Raw genomic sequence first — 18,157 nt, 5'->3', positions numbered from 1 at the left:
TTCATCCACGTTGTGGTCAGGCACACTGGCAGTCCTTACACTCCCATGAGTATGCATGAGGACAGTGCCACCTCTGGAGTGGGAGATGGTAACAGCTCCAACCTTCCTCCTCACCAACCAGAGGAGCTGGTTTAAAGGGGAGCATGCACTGAACTCTTGCAAGGAGTATTTCAGCAGCATCAGGAGACAATGCAACTCTCCCTAGGAATCTAGATTGGTGGGAGATGACTTGCTTTGGAAGAGTATAACATGCACAGGGTGGGAAATATATAAGGAATATGAACAGGATTGCAGAAGGACACATCACTTGTAAACAGAGCACCATGCTAAAGGAAGAACAATATGCAGTGGGAGTAATATTGTCTTTAGAACATCAAGCTTTTTTTTATCATTATTCCTTTTTCTGAAGAGAGCTGAGTTTTTAACCTTTAGCACCAAACCCCTTCTGAGTCACTCTTCAGTGTTAAAGGCTGATTTAAGCTGTTTCTCTTTGTTACATTTTGCTGTGAAGTACTTTCTGTTTTAAACATCAAGATGGAAACAGAGAAAAAATAACAAAAAACAGATAATTAAACAATTTATCTACAAAACTCCAACAACTTACAGCACTTCACCAGCAAGAAATCATAGAGTGCAGCAAGAAACTGGGTCTGCAACAGTGGAGATTTATACTTCCACAAGATTCACACAAACTTTTGCGTTAAAAAGGTATATTCCAGGTACCTTTGTTGGAAAATATCGGCTAGTCTTGAACTGCTTCAGTGTGGATGATAGTGTTACTGTAGAAAAGAACAGGATGACTGACCAGAAGAGAACATCTGGGACATAAGGGCCATGATGTCCACAGGCTCGTCCAACGTACTCCCCATGAAACGTCCCACATTCCTAACAGGAAGAACAAAGCAGGATTGTTTTGAAAAATGCCCTTGTAAATGCTGTTATATATATATTTTTTCTGTGATTAGTTAACTCCCTTAAATGAATGACAGATTAGATCATATAATATATTGTCAATAGTAAACTAATTTTTAAGATCTTTAACCTTCTTTCATTTAAAACCCCAAATCTTATATCTAGATTGTATGGACAAACTGTACTTTTCAGCTGTAATGCTATGAAGAAAAATGGAAAGTTAGAAAATGAGAATTGTGCATCTCAGAATGAATAACATCTCATATACTCAGACATTGTGCCATATAGCACTAAAGAAACTTAGCAATGATTGACAGTTTTTCCTAGAAATATTTAATGACATAATCACTATGTGATATCAATTAAGGATGGGCAAATTGGTTTGGATAAATAAATCTTCACCCATGCTTTGAAACAAACCTGTATTTGTTTTTAAACAGCTTAGTTATGTTTTTTTCAATGTTTATTTTTCACATGGCTGCTGAGAGAGGAAACAAAATACTATGATAAATGCTATTCTTGTTGCATTTCCAAGCTTTAGTTGTTTGTTTTAACTTTATAATTTGAAGGAAAACTATTCAGACCTACATATTATCCCAGAATGGAACAAATAAATGTATTTACCAGAAGGGGCAGCACAATCCACAAAATTTTCTTTGCTTAGGAAAAGCTGAGATTGTTTCTAAAAAAGATCTGATAAAATTCAGGGAATACACCAAACAAAACATTAATATTTATTTCAGGCAACAGCTTCACTTCAAAGTCTTATGTGTCACAATTTGTCAAAATTTTATTCAATTAATTTTAAAAAGATAGCATACAAGTCTGCTGCAACCTAAATCTCACATGTAAACCTTAAAAGTTTCAGATACACCTCTAGTAGAAATCTAAACAAATGATTGACAGACAGCCATAAAGACAGATGTGTTCAGCTTCCTAAACAATGAGCACAGAAATGTGGAACATCTATGAAGATGTGAACTATAGAACATGGAATCCCACTGTTCACTCACTAAGTAAAGGAATATAAGAAACAGAATAACCAGAATTGAGCGGTCCACTCTCCAATACCCTGACTATGGGAGAAGACTTATACGGTGAATAAGTAACTGACCATATTGTCAAAATAACAAACTGGGGCACTTTTGTGACAACATTTATTAGAGTCATAGAATACTCAGGTACTCTACATTTTGGCACTCTTCTTTGACCTGCTCGATTTATGTCAGAAAAGCTCCCCCTGGAGCAGATCAAAGAAGGGCAAAGCTCTGCCCCATCCCCATGGACTCTGTCCCACACTTTCCTCCTCTTTATGGTTCTGCTCACCACAGAAAGAAGGAGAAGTGAGGCTATAACAACTACCAAATACCTTATTCCTTCCCATTATATGCTGCCAGAGCAGAATTTTTTCATTAATTACACTGAGTCACTGACTCATCAAATTCATATTGCAGTACCATGGCTGGACAATTGATGACAAGCTTTGGTTTTGAAGAATGATTGGCATGAAATACACCCTAGTATGGGATGAGAGTGAGACAAGGGAGTGCAAAACATATATATCAGTATAGCAATACATCTGGGACAAATAGTCAGTAGGTATCAAAAACCAGAAAACTTTGATGAAATGAAAAAACAGGACATTTCAGGCATCCCAAAATAAGTTCTCAGGACTTAGGGACACCAGATGAAAAAGTACAACAGCCCTGGTTAAACCAAGGCACACGGTCTCTTTATGATGGCCTATGCACAAAGGGTGAATTTTATCCTGTAAGAATAGAAATCAATTTACTAACTGACTATACTAATGCCTGTATGAAGACTCTAAGCAGGCCCAGAGCAAACTAGCAATTTGCAGAAATCTGAGCAGACTCAGCCAAGTGTTTGTGCAGTTAATAAAATGTAATTTCTTTGCTCTTCTGATAAACTTGACCCCTGTGTCCTTGCTAAGCATTACACTTATGAGGCCGACCACCAGGAACACTAACAAGAGTTAATATGTGGAAATACAGTGCTGTCTGTGTGTGACCAGAACAAATCACTGTAGTCTATTACTGGCATATTTTGGCACCAGGGAGGGGTTGCGAATGACATCAAGGAATTTCAAATCATGAATAAATATATAATCGTCAGGAAATCAGGATAGTTATTTGACAAGCATGGGGGATATTGGAAAATCTGTTCAATCTGTTCAATCATACGGGTCTCAATTTAAACTAGATTATTGTATCTTTGAGGGGAAGCTGAGTTATATATTCCTGAATCCTTCATTGTGTTCAGTTTTTCAGCTGCTTAATATAAAACATTAGGGCTTAGTAACATTTATTGTTAAAACAGAATTAGTTATTTCATATCTAAGCTACAAATATACTCTGAGAAACACTGTGATAGCGATACCTTCTCTTGTTATTCTGAGAGCTCAGGCTGTTAGGTCTTTGCTGAAAACTTTAGAATATTCCCCCTAAAACACTGGGATCCCTGAGAATGTGGTTCTTAACATTTTCCATACGGTGACACCATGTTACAACACAAAAAAGTTTCAGGGACAACCCCTACACACTCTCCCATCAATCCATAAAGAAAGAGAAGTGGTTATGACCCTCTTTAGATCTTTGTGTCACTCCCTTGGATTGGGGGGCAACTCCCGGGTTGAAAATCTATACTGTAGAAAGAATACAATATCAACTGAATTAACATTTATAGACTTTAGTGGACTAAACCAAGGCAAATCTGAGTTCTGCTTTTGAAAGGTTTCTAATTTTCTGAAAAGAAATTCATGAAAATGAAAGACTACATGTCTATGATGACGACTCTGCCTATTGAAGAAATCAAACAAGCCTGGTCTTGTGAGTCTCATGAGCCTGCCCCAGTTTTCTCTCTTTCTAGACTGAATTGTCATTGGCTTTGTAATGAAATGACCGTTTACAAAGAAGAAAATATTGCAAGAAAAGAAAAAGAGCCTTCAAAAAGAGTGTTCAAATATGCCATTTACAATCAAGCTTCAAAAGCAGCTGAGGGAAAGGAAAATAATAAGTGTAAGGTTCTCTGGCTCCAATCCTATCCAGAAAAATATATAGTTCAGGAACAAATATTTTGTGTGTGAAACAAGCCTTTCAAGAATAATACATTTTGCACTAGGTGCTGTAGAATGGTGGCTTGATTTCTTTTATTTCAAGGAAATGTTTATACAACTCCAATAGTAACACAGTACATAGCTGACATTAAAGGAATGGGTAAAATAGACAGTTAGCAACTAACTAGGATGTTAACAAATGCTCTCTTTCCCCTGTCAGTGTAGCCTGAACAGCTGGAAGGTTTTTTTAGTGGAAATAGAAGCTTATAGATTCTTTTTAGACAAGGCAGCTTTGGTTTTGCCATCTGGTAGAATTTAGGTCAAATCCATTGTTGTCATTTGATGTGTTTAGACTTAATCTCAGTCATACTTCTCTGTTAGTATGTAAACACACTTTTTAAAGCAGTGCACAATGATGCACATTGTTGCTTTAACATGTACTGTGGCAAATGGCCGACACTACTGTGCTGGGTCCCACTCTTTCCCTTGGTGTGATGTGTCAGGGCGCTGTTCCTTGCCCCTATTCTTGAGTGTTGACAGCTCCGTTATTGCCCTGGTGTGGGAGAGAAAGGGAGCAGGGAAGGGATCCTGGTCCGCCCCCTACTATGGGTCCCAGCTCCTTCAGCTTCATGGGCTTCTTATCCTCTTTCCCCTTGGGCAGGGTTTCTCTCGGTCCTCTGTGCCTGGGGAGTCCCCCTGCTCTGCTTGGGCAGCGTTTTGCTTACCCTGGTACTCTGATCCTCTGGTCAATAACAGTATCCTTGCAAACTACAGTCATCTCTCCTTCCCTCCTCCTTGGGGAGGAGAGGCCGGCCCAGCCCTGCCGGTAGCCCCTGCTACGTGAGAGCAGCCCCTCTCCCTGTCAGAGGGGGAGAGGCAGCGGGGTCGTGGTGGGGCTCAGGTGAGACCCCACCTCCAAGGCACAGCAGCACCTCACCAGGTGACCTCTCCAGCCAGCTCCCTCCCAGGGCCTTAATTGGCTCCAGGTGCTCTAATTATCCTGTAGTAACCTCTCCTCAGTCCACAGAGAATAAGGCCTTAATCATCCTGGAGCTTATATACCTATTTATCATTCTCCTGCTGCCCTCTGGCCCTGCTGTATCACAATACTAATAAAGATTATATAATTATCGAGCAAAAAGTTTCTAAAAATATTAATGATACAAAATCTACATTAACCTTTGTTCAGCAAAGTACTGTATGAGCCTTATTTAAACAATACAATCATAACTGGAGCAATGTAATTTATTAATATGACTATAGCAGAAAAGATAACATTCATGTTCATGGATTTATTAGGTTTCAGTACTTCACTTACTGACACTGTTAGGTTTCCCCAAGTTATGTCCGATGCAGAGATATTTTGGTCATTCCAATATTGCAAGGTCTTATTGCTAGGATTATCTGGCTCCACACAACTACATCTGAAAAGATAAAGAAATATTTTTTGTATTTACTTACAAAATCTAAACTCTTTATTATGCTTATGGCATTAGGATATTAAAATGGTGCTCTACTTTTTAATATGATTTTAGTTCAGTTTAATTCAGTGAATTCTGAATATAGATCAGTAGTTATCAGTACTGCAGGAGCATACTTCACAGTGAAGTACATGTGCATATATAGTACATAACATTGTGGTGACACATGAAACTGATTATACATAATAACACAATTTTCTTTTTATTCTATTAATGTACTCCAGATTTCATTAAGAGCACTGACTTGGTATTGAGTATGTGCCAGTGCTATTAAGCCCATATCTCTGAAGTTTCCTGCATGGAGATGATCTATTATTCATGGCTCTGGGCTCTAGAGCAGGGGTGGGCAAACTACAGCACGGGGGCCACATCTGGCCCTTCAGACGTTGTAATCTGGCCCTCGAGCTCCCGCTGGGGAGTGGGGTCCAGGGCTTGCCCTGCTCTGGCGCTCCAGCTGGGGAGCAGTGTCAAGGGCTTGCCCCACTCTGTGCAGCTCCCCGAAGCAGCCACATGTCCCCTCTCCGGCTCCTACGTGTAGAGGCAGCCAGGGGGCTCTGCACACTGCCGCTGCCCTAAGTGCCGCCCCTGCAGCTCCCATTGGCCAGGAACCATGGTCAATGGGAGCTGCAAGGGCCGTGCCTGCAGATGGGGCAGCGCACAGAGCCGCCTGGCCATGCCTCCGTGTAGGAGCTGGAGAGGAGTCATGCCGCTGCTTCCAGGAGCTGCTTGAGGTAAGCACTGCCCAAAGCCTGCACCCTGACCACCCGTGTGCCCCAACCCCCTGCCCCAGCCCTGATCCCTCTCCAGCCCTCCAAACCCCTTGGTCCCAGCCGGGAGCACCCTCGTGCATCCCCAATTCCTCAGTCCCAGTCCCAACCCAGAGCCCTCAGCCCCTCCCGCACCCCAACCCCAATTTCATGAGCATTCATGACCAGCCATACAATTTCCATACCCAGATGTGGCCCTCGGGCCCAAAAGTTTGCCCACCCCGGCTCTAGAGTCATGCATTCCTCATAATCTAACCGTGCTGTGTTTCCCCTGTCAGGATTTTGCATTAGCCCTAGGACATGCAGCACTGCATCTGCCATTTCCCCCCTCCTCCACAGCTGCTCTTAAAGTTTCATTTTCATTTTAAAGTTTGTATTTGAACACAGGAAATGTGGCAGAGGCAGCGTGGGAGGACAATGCTCCAAACAGGCAATTTAAAATCAAAATTAAGTCTTAAGCATCTGAAGCAGCTGTGGGAGGCTTGCTCCTCAGCAGAGTTTAAAGAGTATGTACGGTGTTTTGCAGATTCTGAAAGGAAAAACATCTTGCCTTGCAGCATTCTTCAGTCAAGCACACTTAAAACCTACAGTACAAAACTAGCAATAACAGCTGCAAAAAATGCTATGCCGCGCTTAGTGTTAAACATTTCCTGGACTGCTGTGGCCTGGTAGACTAAGTGAAAGGTGGGAGTCTCTAGATCTGTATTCAAATCCTGACTCCATCACTGAACCACAGTATGCACTTAGACAAGTCATTAACCTTCTCTTTGCCTGTTTCCCTATCCATAAAACAGGGATAGGAATTCTTACCCAGGTTTATAAAGTACTTTATGTTTTGCAGATGAAAACTGCAGCTCTCTATACTGCAAAACACAAAGTAGTACTATTACATGTCCACTGAAGTACTATACATGTGAACCCACACCTGTTATTTAACATTTATAGACATATTTTCTTTGTAGACCTTCTTGGTTTTACTTTAAATGAAATCATATTATTAAAAATGAAAGAAATAATGAAAAAAATAACAACCCATGAACATAAAATAAAGCAACACCATACAAAGAAACTTAGAAATGGATGCCCCAATTCAGTCACCTGAATTTTTCAACAGGCTTCAATGAGCTTTGGATCACGCCCTGAGTGCAGAGTGAATGTGTTCAAAACTTAGTTCAAAATATTACTGAATGAAATAAATAGATTAATACTGGATAAAAGTAGCATAATAAAGTTGATGTGTGACAATGTATCAGCTACATTATTGCAAGTGTTTGTGTAATAATGCACATGTGGCTATTTCCAGTTACTATTTCCTGTGAACACAATGGGCCAGAGGCTTCCTGCCTCCTGAAGTCCAGTGCTGATCACAGACTGGATAGACAGTACGATATGGCCCATTGGCTTTGTGATTACAGTAGCCAGGGTGACACAGGGTGCCTCTTTCTCAATAGAAGGGAAGACTGTGCATGTCACCATACTAAACTGTATATCTGAATGAGTTATAAATTATAAAGTTACATTTAAAAGTTAGATACACTATGCAAAACGTTTCTAACGCCTTACAGTCAGAAGTGTGATAACTGGTGAGAGGATTTAATAAATATTCTGAATAATTTACCTTTTGGAATTTCATAATTCTAACAATAAAAATCAAACACCTGAAAATATTGGGTGTATTTTGTGGTTTGGTCAGTCACATTGTATACCACTATATAAATAGATCCCTTCTCACCAGCATTATCACTGAGTTCTTCCCAGGGAGACATGAACTATCATTTACTAAATTCCATAGACATTTGTTAGTGGTTGACCATTTCTCTTCGGGATATTTGTGTGAGCACAGTTCACACAGACCAAGTCTTGAGCCTGCACCATTAAAATCAATGTGAGTCTTGCCATTGATTTAAGTGGGAGCAGAATTAGATCCTTGGTGAGTGGATCAAACTCTTTTGTTTTCTCCCAGATACACAGAATTAAAGCCAAAGTAGATGTTCACTCTGTTAAAGACACCAGTTTGTTGTGATTATCACTGAACAAGTGCTGCTACAGGGAATACAGAAACTATAGTTTAAGGGAATGCCTCAGAAAATTCTGGCTTAATATTGAAGTGGCCCTATGTGGTAAAAGATGAGATTTCCACTATGTCTCTTCAAATAATCTTATGTCTCTGGAGAAAATATACGCTCTTGGGAGCAATGCAGCCAGCAGATGGATGTTTGTAGTGACACAGGAGAGCCTTTTCCAAGCTATAATTCAGCAGGAATTTATTAATCAAATTTATTAGTCAGCAGGAATATTGTGTTCAGGGACATTTTACTAACAGTGTGAGGTTTTATATTTTAAAATCTTAAGTTAAAATAAGTAAAGGGGAATACAGCAGCAATAACATGAAATTAAAGTCCCTTTCATTACTACTTTGTTTCCTGTAATAGTGAGCTAAGCCCTCAGGACTAAAGTAAAATACATTGCAGTGTGCACCAGCCGTGTTTTTTTATCTTCCTCAGAATATTGTCTGTGGTGTGATAAAATGGTGCACACAAAGCTGGAATAAGTAATAACTCACTGTCTCTATTGCAGGTTCAAAGATTCCTAGTAGAATGCTATAAAGTTAAAGGTTTATGGTTGGCACCTACTCAGCATCTAAGACACACTGTCTGACCTGTTGAAGAGTTCATGCCTTGTTCAAATCAAACAGCAATGTGCTATGGACACTTCTACAAATATGTTTTTAAAGTAATGTAGTATAGTTTTAAACACCACATTTGCCAAATAATATTCTTTACTACCCTTTGTGGAAAGAGTAATAAGTCAGCACCTTAGCAATCATTTTGGTTATGCTAATAGATACATAATGATTTGCTAGGAAGAAATTGCTGTTTTCACAGATAAAAATACAAAAGGGAAGGACTGCCAGTATTAAAGGTAGTGAACCCTTAGGTGTCATTATGGACAAAAATAAGATGGCGAAACTATAGCACCTCTGTTGGCAGAACCAATCTAGTGACAAAATGCTACTTTTTGCATCCGTGGCCTTTGGTTAATGTTTTACCTAAATGCAAAGGGTTCTCACATTTCTCTTTTATTGAACAAACTTCAGATATTACCTTGCATCACCCACCTTGTCTCTCTAATGACATGGCTACGGCTACACTACATATATGACAAGACACGTTTAAAATATCAGAGTAAGGAAATGGCAAGGGATCTGGTTTCTTGGAATCGTGGAAGGAAGGATAAATGCTGAGCTACCAAAAAGTCAGTCAGGAAAGCAGAAATCTACAAATACAAAAACAATTCCTCATTTTGTTATCATTTCCTAACATTCAAAAATATAAACCTTTGTTAACGGAGACTCTGGCTTTTCTAGAATGGAGTCCATGTACTGTCAGCCGCTCCATGGTCTGCAGCCATTAAGGGTTAATGTTCATAAAAGAAGTTCTACTATGTGGGAGGCATTTTCACACTGACACTTCATCTAAAAGCTTTCACGAAGAAATGGTTCTGAGATGAGAGCTCAACCCCCTTCCAAGACGAGAAACATCTCTCTGTGAAAACAGATGTGATCTAATGGGAGTTTAGAAGTATGGTACTACATGTTCTGTATGGAGGATGTCACTGTTAAATTCTGATTATTAGAATGTACTGTATCCATGGTTTAAGAGAAAAGTCAATATACATAGCAAAACTAGCCAAAGTCTTTGTAAAGTCTTCATAATCCTTAGAAATTACGTGGCTTAGACTGCATAACACCTGAAAACTGGGTGATTGAGGGGTAAGAGTGAGCCATGTGGGAGCCTCTCTAGGGTTTCCAGAGTAGAGGAGGTGATAGTGAGGAGGGTGTCAACAATTGGAAAGTGAGAAGGGCAGATGCCATACAGGCAAAAGAGAGACAGAAGAAGCAGCATGGGGGGAAGGGGAGGGTAACACCTGGGAAATTAGTTGGATGGTAGGTAGGATAGAGTTCTGGCTGATGGGAGGCATAGGTGGAGGGAAAGGGGAAACAGTTGTTGTGTCAAAGCTGGAGGAACTGGATGATGAGGTTAGTATAATTTTTGGAAAAAGAGGGAAATCACTGGAGGATTAGGCAACTAGGAGGGGTTTAGTCACTCTGTAGTAGGAAGGATCAGAAGGCATTGCAAGGGACAGCAAATGAACATTTAAATTAAAAATAATTTAAAATAATTCATTAATTTAATTCAAACTCAGTTTTATATCCGTGGTGCTAATGAGGAACACTCTAAGCCAGGGGCCAAATTCTGTTCTGACTTACATTCGCTGCAGTTCTACTGATTTCAATTGCCACGGGACTTTGCAAGATAAAAATTAGGAGAATTTGCCTCTAAATAAACTGTGCCTTTAATGTACAGACCGTGAAACGTTTAACGCTGGCACGTGTGCAGCACTGTATGTGGCAAAACTCGTCTTCATGATACGCTGCACAGGCACTGATTGCTATACTCCTTACAAGACATGCCAGATTGACATGAACTTGGCTTCTTAAGTAAATCAAAGAGTGGGATTTTCTACTCCTAATTCTTAAGTACATGTCAATACCAAGACAGATTGTAATATGCATACTACTATGCCAAGAAATCACTCTGAAATTATTCAATGTAATCTGTTAATAATTGAGTAACTTCTGGTGAAGAATTATTTGGTTAAGAAACAACATGAACTCATCACTTTGGAAAAAAAAAAACCCAACCAATAAAGAAAGACAAAGTGTCTACAGTTATGTCTACAAAGCACAAAAGCCTGGGCTCTGACTCAGGCCCTCCTTCCATTCACACACAAATCAGTCTGACTCAGGCCCATGGATCCTATTGGGGGGTGGGTCAGAGCCTGAGTCCTGTTGTGATGTGGGTCAAAGCCTTGGCACTTTACAGTGTGGATGCAACTCAAATCCAGGTCACCAGCCTTTGGTCTGGAGAGTCCGCTAACATTATCCCTGTGCTTCTCTGCCTGTCCATCCCATAATTTCTCACACTCGCTTCCCAGGAAACAGAAGCAACCTTGTGGTTCAAATACAGCTGCTCAGCATTTTACCCTTCATTTCCATGCTCAACTGGAAACAGTCAACCCTCACACATATTAATACGGCCAGCACAAAGAAGACCTGCACCAGGCGTGCTGCTAGGTGGCCTGAGGAACAAAGCTGGATTCTGGTTAACCTTGGGCATGAGTTGAGCAAGACATTTAACTTTAGCAAGAACACAAAAAACAGTTATGTCTACAAAGCTATATCCGAGTGGCTGTTACCAGTGGGGATTGACTGGAGAGCAGAACAATACACAGAGCAGATTGAGCTTCTGAAGACAGAGTACCGCTAAGTCAAAGATTCTAACAGCACCTCTGGGAATTCCCCATTTTCCTGCCCTTTTTACGAGGAATTTGACTGGGAACTATAGGGAGCACTGAGCCCACAGTGTTGCATCACAATCGGCTGAGCAGGGTTGGCACCCTTATAACTCCCCAGTCACAAGCACAGCTGGAGGAGAGCCTGCTGTTGGATGAGGGGCAAGAGGTGACCCTGGTGCTGAGGCGGGTAACTGAAGAGGTTATACTGCCACTCTGCAGCACGTCCTATAGCCATACTCAGAGGAGCTGTATGGGGATGGCCCTGGGGAGCAGCCGACTGCACAAGTGGTATCAGAGCAAGTGCCGGAGGCGGAGCCTAGTAAGTTTCTGCTGTTTGTTTGTTTGTTGTTATTAATATATGAATGGAAGGGATTTTTGGTTAGTGGCCCTATTAAGTTCTTCAAACAAGCAGGGGTTTTGGTGCACTTCTGTTCGGGGCAGAATCCACGCCATTCCCCTAGCACCCCCGCCCCCCTTCCTCCAGACATCCCATGGAATTAAAAAAAAAAAAAAAGAAAAAACAGTAAACAAGCAGTTATGAGATTTTTACTGGTCACTCATGGATTGTTATAAGTATGGGTTGGGGCTCCACAATTAACAGCCTCATGTACCCCTCCCATGTAATATAGAGCATCTTATAAATCAGCCATGCCCACACTGTCCTGGACCACCTGTAAACTGAGTCCCAGAAAAACAGGCTGTTAGAATCCAAACAAAACCAAGTGTGTATTTAGTCCACTGCTGGATTTAATATATGAATTCAAATTATAGCAGAGGGTGGCTGTCTATCTGGCTTAGGGGTCCCCATGGCAGACAGGTCTGTGCGTGGATTCAGGGTGCTCATTAGGAGGATGTACTACATGTCCATGCTAACTCAGCAACTTGCTCATTTTACTAAGAACTGTCCCCCATCATTGGCTGGTGATGAAAGTGAACACTCACAAAGTAGGACTCTGGATGATCTGCTATGTTCCAGAGCAGGGCATACTTATTAGTGCCACCTCTGTAATTCAATAGCCCCCTCCACAGCAACACACACAGGTCATTCTTTAGATGCCTAAATATCTTCTTAGAACAGATGGATGGCTGTCCTCCACTGGCCTGGAAAAGAAGTGCACGCTTCCACATGGGGACCTACAGAATATCAATGTTCTCCAGTTCTTGCCCTGCCTGAAAGGTTTGAAAAACCATAGCCAGTGTTTAGACAACTCATAAGCTCCCTTACTCTTCCCCACTCTGGAAAATAATCAAGGAGATATAGAAATCATTTCAATTGAATTTTTACATGCATCTTGCCAGGATATGTGATGCCTTTCAGTGCTGCTCCAAAGAATGTTGGAAGTGGTGGGTACCTTTTGTATGTATAAAATAAAGCCCACTGATAAAAAGTGTCATCTTTTGGCCTTTAATTAAAGCAGCATCTTTGACTGAGGCACCAGAAGCCACCCTACTGCAGGCAAGGAGAAAGTCCAAGATGAGTGGATGGAAGAGATTCTACTAGATAAAACAAATCAGCAGACAGAGTCCCAGAAGGACCAAATGGAGTATCAGAAGGCGAAGGATGCAAGGTGGGTGGAAAAAGAGACAGAGGCTGCACGGTGCAAGAAGAGAGTGGTGGACAGACTGCAGGTTGAGGGATGAAGACAGAGCACAGCAGGAGGAGCTGTTTGAGCAGTTACTTGTACTCATGGCTACCAGCCTGCAGGCTCCACTGCCACCTTCACCTCCTGCAGACCTTGAGTCCTCTCCATGCTATTGTATCCTGCAGGTGAGGCAGTCTTTGGACAATTCAGAGGCTGGCTGGACCATGTCACAGGCAATAAACAAGAGCACCCAGAACAGACAAATGTACCCTCTGCATTCAATCACTCCAGTCCACCTGCAGCCTGCACATGCAAAATGCACCAGAAAGGCCAAAAACAGGAGGACAGAGGATACCCAGGAATAGCTGAACATGTCATTTGGGAACATGCACCATTCACTGTTTTGGCACTGAGTTTGTTTACTGTGTTGTAAGTTTTGATGGCAGCTGGTCTGCTTTTCTAGTTCTAACTTTGGTATATAAATACCTGCATAAAATTAAGTATTGAATTTGCACAAAAGGTTACAATAGCAAGTTTTACTGTATGTAACGTTAAAAGTGGCATTAAATTTAAAAAAATGTCACCACATGCCCATTCGCAATAAATTTCATAATAAAAATTTACAATAAATGTCATCACAGTAATCCACAAACTGAGAGTTGAAGCACATGGCCGGTATTGATAAAATGCATAACACATTTCCATACATTTTATGAAAGTGTTTCCAAAATTCATAATACAGAATACCAACACATTTAAAACAAATACCCACACCTATAGACACCCTCAAATTCCATTTCATTCCCTTTCATACATGGGACCATGCAAACCCATTATATGGGTGGTCAAAGCATTCTTGATGGCACATGTGGATCCAGCACCAGTCAGGACAGGTATGCTGTCTGGATATGTGTGCCTGTTCAGAAACCCAGTGATGTCTTGAGTCCACTACTGGCAAAAAGGTTATTCCTGGTCCTTGCAGACATTGAGCAGAACATAGCAGAACACAATAATGCAGACTGCATTGATGACACTGGAATCCAATGGTTCTGAAGGCAGAGCCAACGGGATTTCAAATTCATATTCCACCACCATCTTACAGCTACTGAGTGTGTAGTTGAACCTTGTTTTGCCGGGTCTTCTGAAATCAGGGTATGGTTTCATAAGCCATGGCAACATGGTTTAAGCGGGATACCCTAGAATAACAGTAGGGACAGTGACTTCATTTATAACAGTGTCCTAGCATCTCCATGAAGGCAAACTCCCACTCTCTGGAACACCCTAGCATCATGTATTCCACGTTAGTATCCATGTATCGGCCCTTGTGGTTGACCAGGGCCTGCATCATGATGGAGTAATACCCTTTGCGGTTTATGTACTGATGTGCTCCTTGCAGAGGGCAAACTATACATACATGAGTCTCAGACAGCTCCAGTGCAGTCTGGGAAATGCATTCTCTCAAAGCCAGCAATTATTTGAGGAATATTTGGAATCACACCCACCTTTGGGTACATCACAGTCCTGATTGCTTCACAAACCTCTGCCAAAACACCACCCACAGTTGATTTGCCAACTCCAAACTGGTTAGCCACAGACCTGTAGCAGTGTGGGGTAGTCAGCTTCCAGGTAGCTACAGCGACCCACTTCTAGACCCTTATGTGGTTGTTGTGGCACTGAAGGGCCGAGGCAAGCTAATCACAAACCTCCAGGAACGTTTGCTTCTTCATGCAAAAATTCTGGGCCCAATTGTCAACCCATGTCCGCTTTATGAAGGGATCCCACCAATCTATGCTTGCAGCCCTACTCTGGAAATGATGGTCTACACAGGGGGAAGCTGCAGCTAAGGCAACAGGCACAAGCAGCATCAGCTGGACTGCAGCTGGCAAGGCATTATCTGCCTCTGAGAGGTAATTTCAGTAGCTCAAAAACTGCCACCAAAATGTCCACCAGTGTCCCACAGATGTGCCACCTGATTCCCAAAATAATCTGACATCAGGAGGTGGAGAAGTTCTTCCACTGCATTGGGATCCATGTTGATGGTTCCGGCTGCTGGGAGCATTCAGCACAGAATAGCTTGGCTGGGTGTGCTGGTGAACTATAACCAGTCACTTCTAGTGGGACGGACACACAAGTTCCCTGACAAACCACTATGAATGAAGTCATAAGGCAGCTATACTGGCGAGGGCACTAGGATCCCTGGGATATGATGGTATAAACCATAGTAGCTGAAATTGTGACTCTAGTCTGTGTGGTACGGTATGGACACACCAGGATGGTTGTGAGGCCTGGGTTTCCAATGCAGTGTGGACACTCAAGCGCAGGCTTGGAGACATCAAGTCTGCAGGTGCGGATCACACAGGCTTACTATGCTGTGTAGATATATCATAAGGTCCCAAGAACCCAGAAATATCAACCAAAGAAGTGATTTATGTCCCATATTTGAAGAAAAGATAAGCAGCATCTTAAGATACTTACGAATACTGGATCATTGTTTTTAAAGCAGTACTCCTTTCACCTAAGATGCCTATTTTGTTCTGCTCTTCAGCTCCCGTTAGCATTTTTAACTCACACGATTGGGGAAGAAGTAGGACAAGCACGACATTTTTGTCAAAGAAACCTATCCTGACATTCAGTGTCCACATTTAAAACCTTGTTTTCCCATCATGAGAAGAAACATTTTATAAATGCAAGGAAAACAGGAGAAAGCAGCAGGAGGAGGAGTGGGGAGAAATGAGAAGGGATTGCCATGCCAATTTACAAACACCAAGGTCAATAAAAGTACGAAAAGGTCACAGTAATAAGAAACAGGCCAAAAAGTATGTGCACACCACATAAACAGATTACATGTTTATGTGACCTACAGAGTTGCCATTTTAATTTCTTCAAGGCAATACTCCTGAAAAAAAATATTCACACTGCAGCACAGTAGCACACTGAAGAACACTTTAAAGATAGAATTTACATTTGTCCTTCGAGTGAACTGTTGTGACTATTAATATTTTTCATTATTTCTGAATCCCTGCTCTAAAGATGTTACAACCTAAGGCCCCAATCCTGCATCCACATATGTCCCCACTGAAGTCACTGGGCTGGCTTTGAGTGCGTTGATCCTCCTGCATGTAGCTCATTGCGGATCAGGACCAAGATCCAGGCATGATGCAAAAAAGTGAAGATAGTAAAAAAAAAGCATGGGAAGAGAAACAGGACAAGAGGTACATTAATTAGACCATGTGGTTACTCAGTAAAAGATTATTCAGTTATTTGAGGCCGTTGTCTTTTGTTAAATTTTAATTCACTTCTTGCAGGTAAACTGGCAGAAGTGAAATTTTAGGAATGATTTTAGAATGACTTACAATTTTGTTACATCCAAATACTTATGTCTACCTGTTAGAAACTGATTGTCCTAATTACTCTTATTACTGACCTCTGCAGTTTATTACAGGAGAGGCTGGTAGCAACTCCTATATTTAGGTTGTCTAACACTTTCCATTAGAAAGGATTCTTGCAAAGTTTTTTTTGAGATTCTGCCAAATCTCCATTGTCTGCAGCAGAACTTTGATACTTGGAATCCCTTCTGGCTACAGGAATGCATTTTCTTTGTCCTGGGAAATTCCACCAGATTTGGCTGAGATAAAGTATTCAAATCATCATTTCCTTTCTCTCACTTGTGTTCCTCAGAAAAATGTTGGCAGCTTGCCAAAAATCAGTGACCATTCTGAGGTCAAGTTCATGCCACCATCAAAGAAACAGCAACAGAAACATGCACACAGTCCACTAGAAACATGTGGCAGGGCCCTGAAGCAGTTGTGAGAGGGAGGGAAGGAGAAAAAAAAAAACTGAGCCAGGCTCCCCCACCCCCAAACCAGAAGCTTCCAGACTCAGCACATGGACACAGTGCCCACCCTTCTCATAGACTCAGACTTTAAAGCCAGAAGGGACCATCATGATCATCTAGTCTGACCTCCTGCATGTTCCAGGATACAGAACCTCACCCACCCACTCCTGTAATAGACCCATAACCTCTGGCTGAGTTACTGAAGTCCTCAAATCATGATTTAAAGGCTTCAAGTTACAGAGAATCTATCATTTACACTAATTTAAACTTGCAAGTGACCCTTGTTCCATGCTGCAGAAGGCAGCAAAAAAAACCCTAGGATCTCTGTCAATCTGACCCAATGGAAAACTCCTTCCCGACTCCAAATATGGTGATGAGTTGGACCCTGAGCTTTTAGGCAAGACCCAACAGCCAGACACCTGGAAAAGAATCTCTGTAGTAACTCAGAGCCCTTCCCATCTAGTGTCCCATCACTGGCCACTGGGGATATTTGCTACTAGCAGTCACAGATCAGTTACATGCCATTGTAGGCAGCTTCAACATACCATCCCCTGCATAACTTATCAAACTCCGTCTTGAAGCCAGCTAGGTTTTTTTGCCCCAACTGTTCTCCTTGGAAGGCTGTCCAGAACTTCTCCACCCAGAGGCAGGGAATGCTGGAAATTTAACAATAAAACTTGAGTTTTCCAGCTTAGCTTTAAAGATTCAGCTAGAGTCTTCACTGGAGCTGGAGGTATAATTTCCACCTTGGGTAGACATACCTGTACTAGCTATGATGGAGCTAGCATACTAAAAATAGCAGTGTAGCTGCAGCCACAGAGATGCCAGGATGGATCAGCTGCCCTGAGTATATATTTATGATTTCAGACAGGATTGTACTTGGGGAAGCTAGCCCATCCCACCACCCATGCAGTTGAAGCTACACTGATGTTTTTAGTTTACTAGCTCAATCAGAGCTAGCATGGGGATATCTACCCAAGACAGAAATTACACTTCCAGCTCCCGAGTTGACATGCCCCAGATAAGCTTTGGATAAGCTTCCAAATAGAAATTAATCTCTCAACCTTTTGAAGTTCGGCCACTGCTAATTACAGAAGCCAAAGCTTTGCTAACAGTTAAAAACTTATTTGGAAAATCCCCCAAAAGGA

General features: G+C 41.6%; 1 protein-coding gene across 5 annotated transcripts in view; it reads right to left on the bottom strand.

Annotated features, from left to right (window-relative positions):
- The window catches only part of SLC4A10 (solute carrier family 4 member 10), a 285,654-nt gene that overhangs the window by 27,955 nt on the left and 239,542 nt on the right, over positions 1–18,157 (bottom strand). For all 5 annotated transcript variants that reach the window (XR_014713600.1, XM_084643433.1, XM_084643434.1 and 2 more), the window contains exons 15-16: positions 5,304–5,409; positions 724–885 (exon numbers count right to left, since the gene is read on the bottom strand). Coding sequence is in view for 4 of the 5 variants with exons in the window: in XM_084643433.1 (XP_084499559.1) it covers positions 724–885; positions 5,304–5,409 (268 nt within the window). In the remaining variant the exon portion in view is untranslated. The remainder of the gene's footprint in view (positions 1–723; positions 886–5,303; positions 5,410–18,157) is intronic.

Source organism: Lepidochelys olivacea (assembly GCF_965140295.1).
Source record: "Lepidochelys olivacea isolate rLepOli2 genome assembly, chromosome: 11".
Taxonomy (NCBI): domain Eukaryota; kingdom Metazoa; phylum Chordata; order Testudines; family Cheloniidae; genus Lepidochelys; species Lepidochelys olivacea.
The sequence above is the reverse complement of the archived record's forward strand: the minus strand, read 5'-3'. Positions and strand labels throughout refer to the sequence as shown.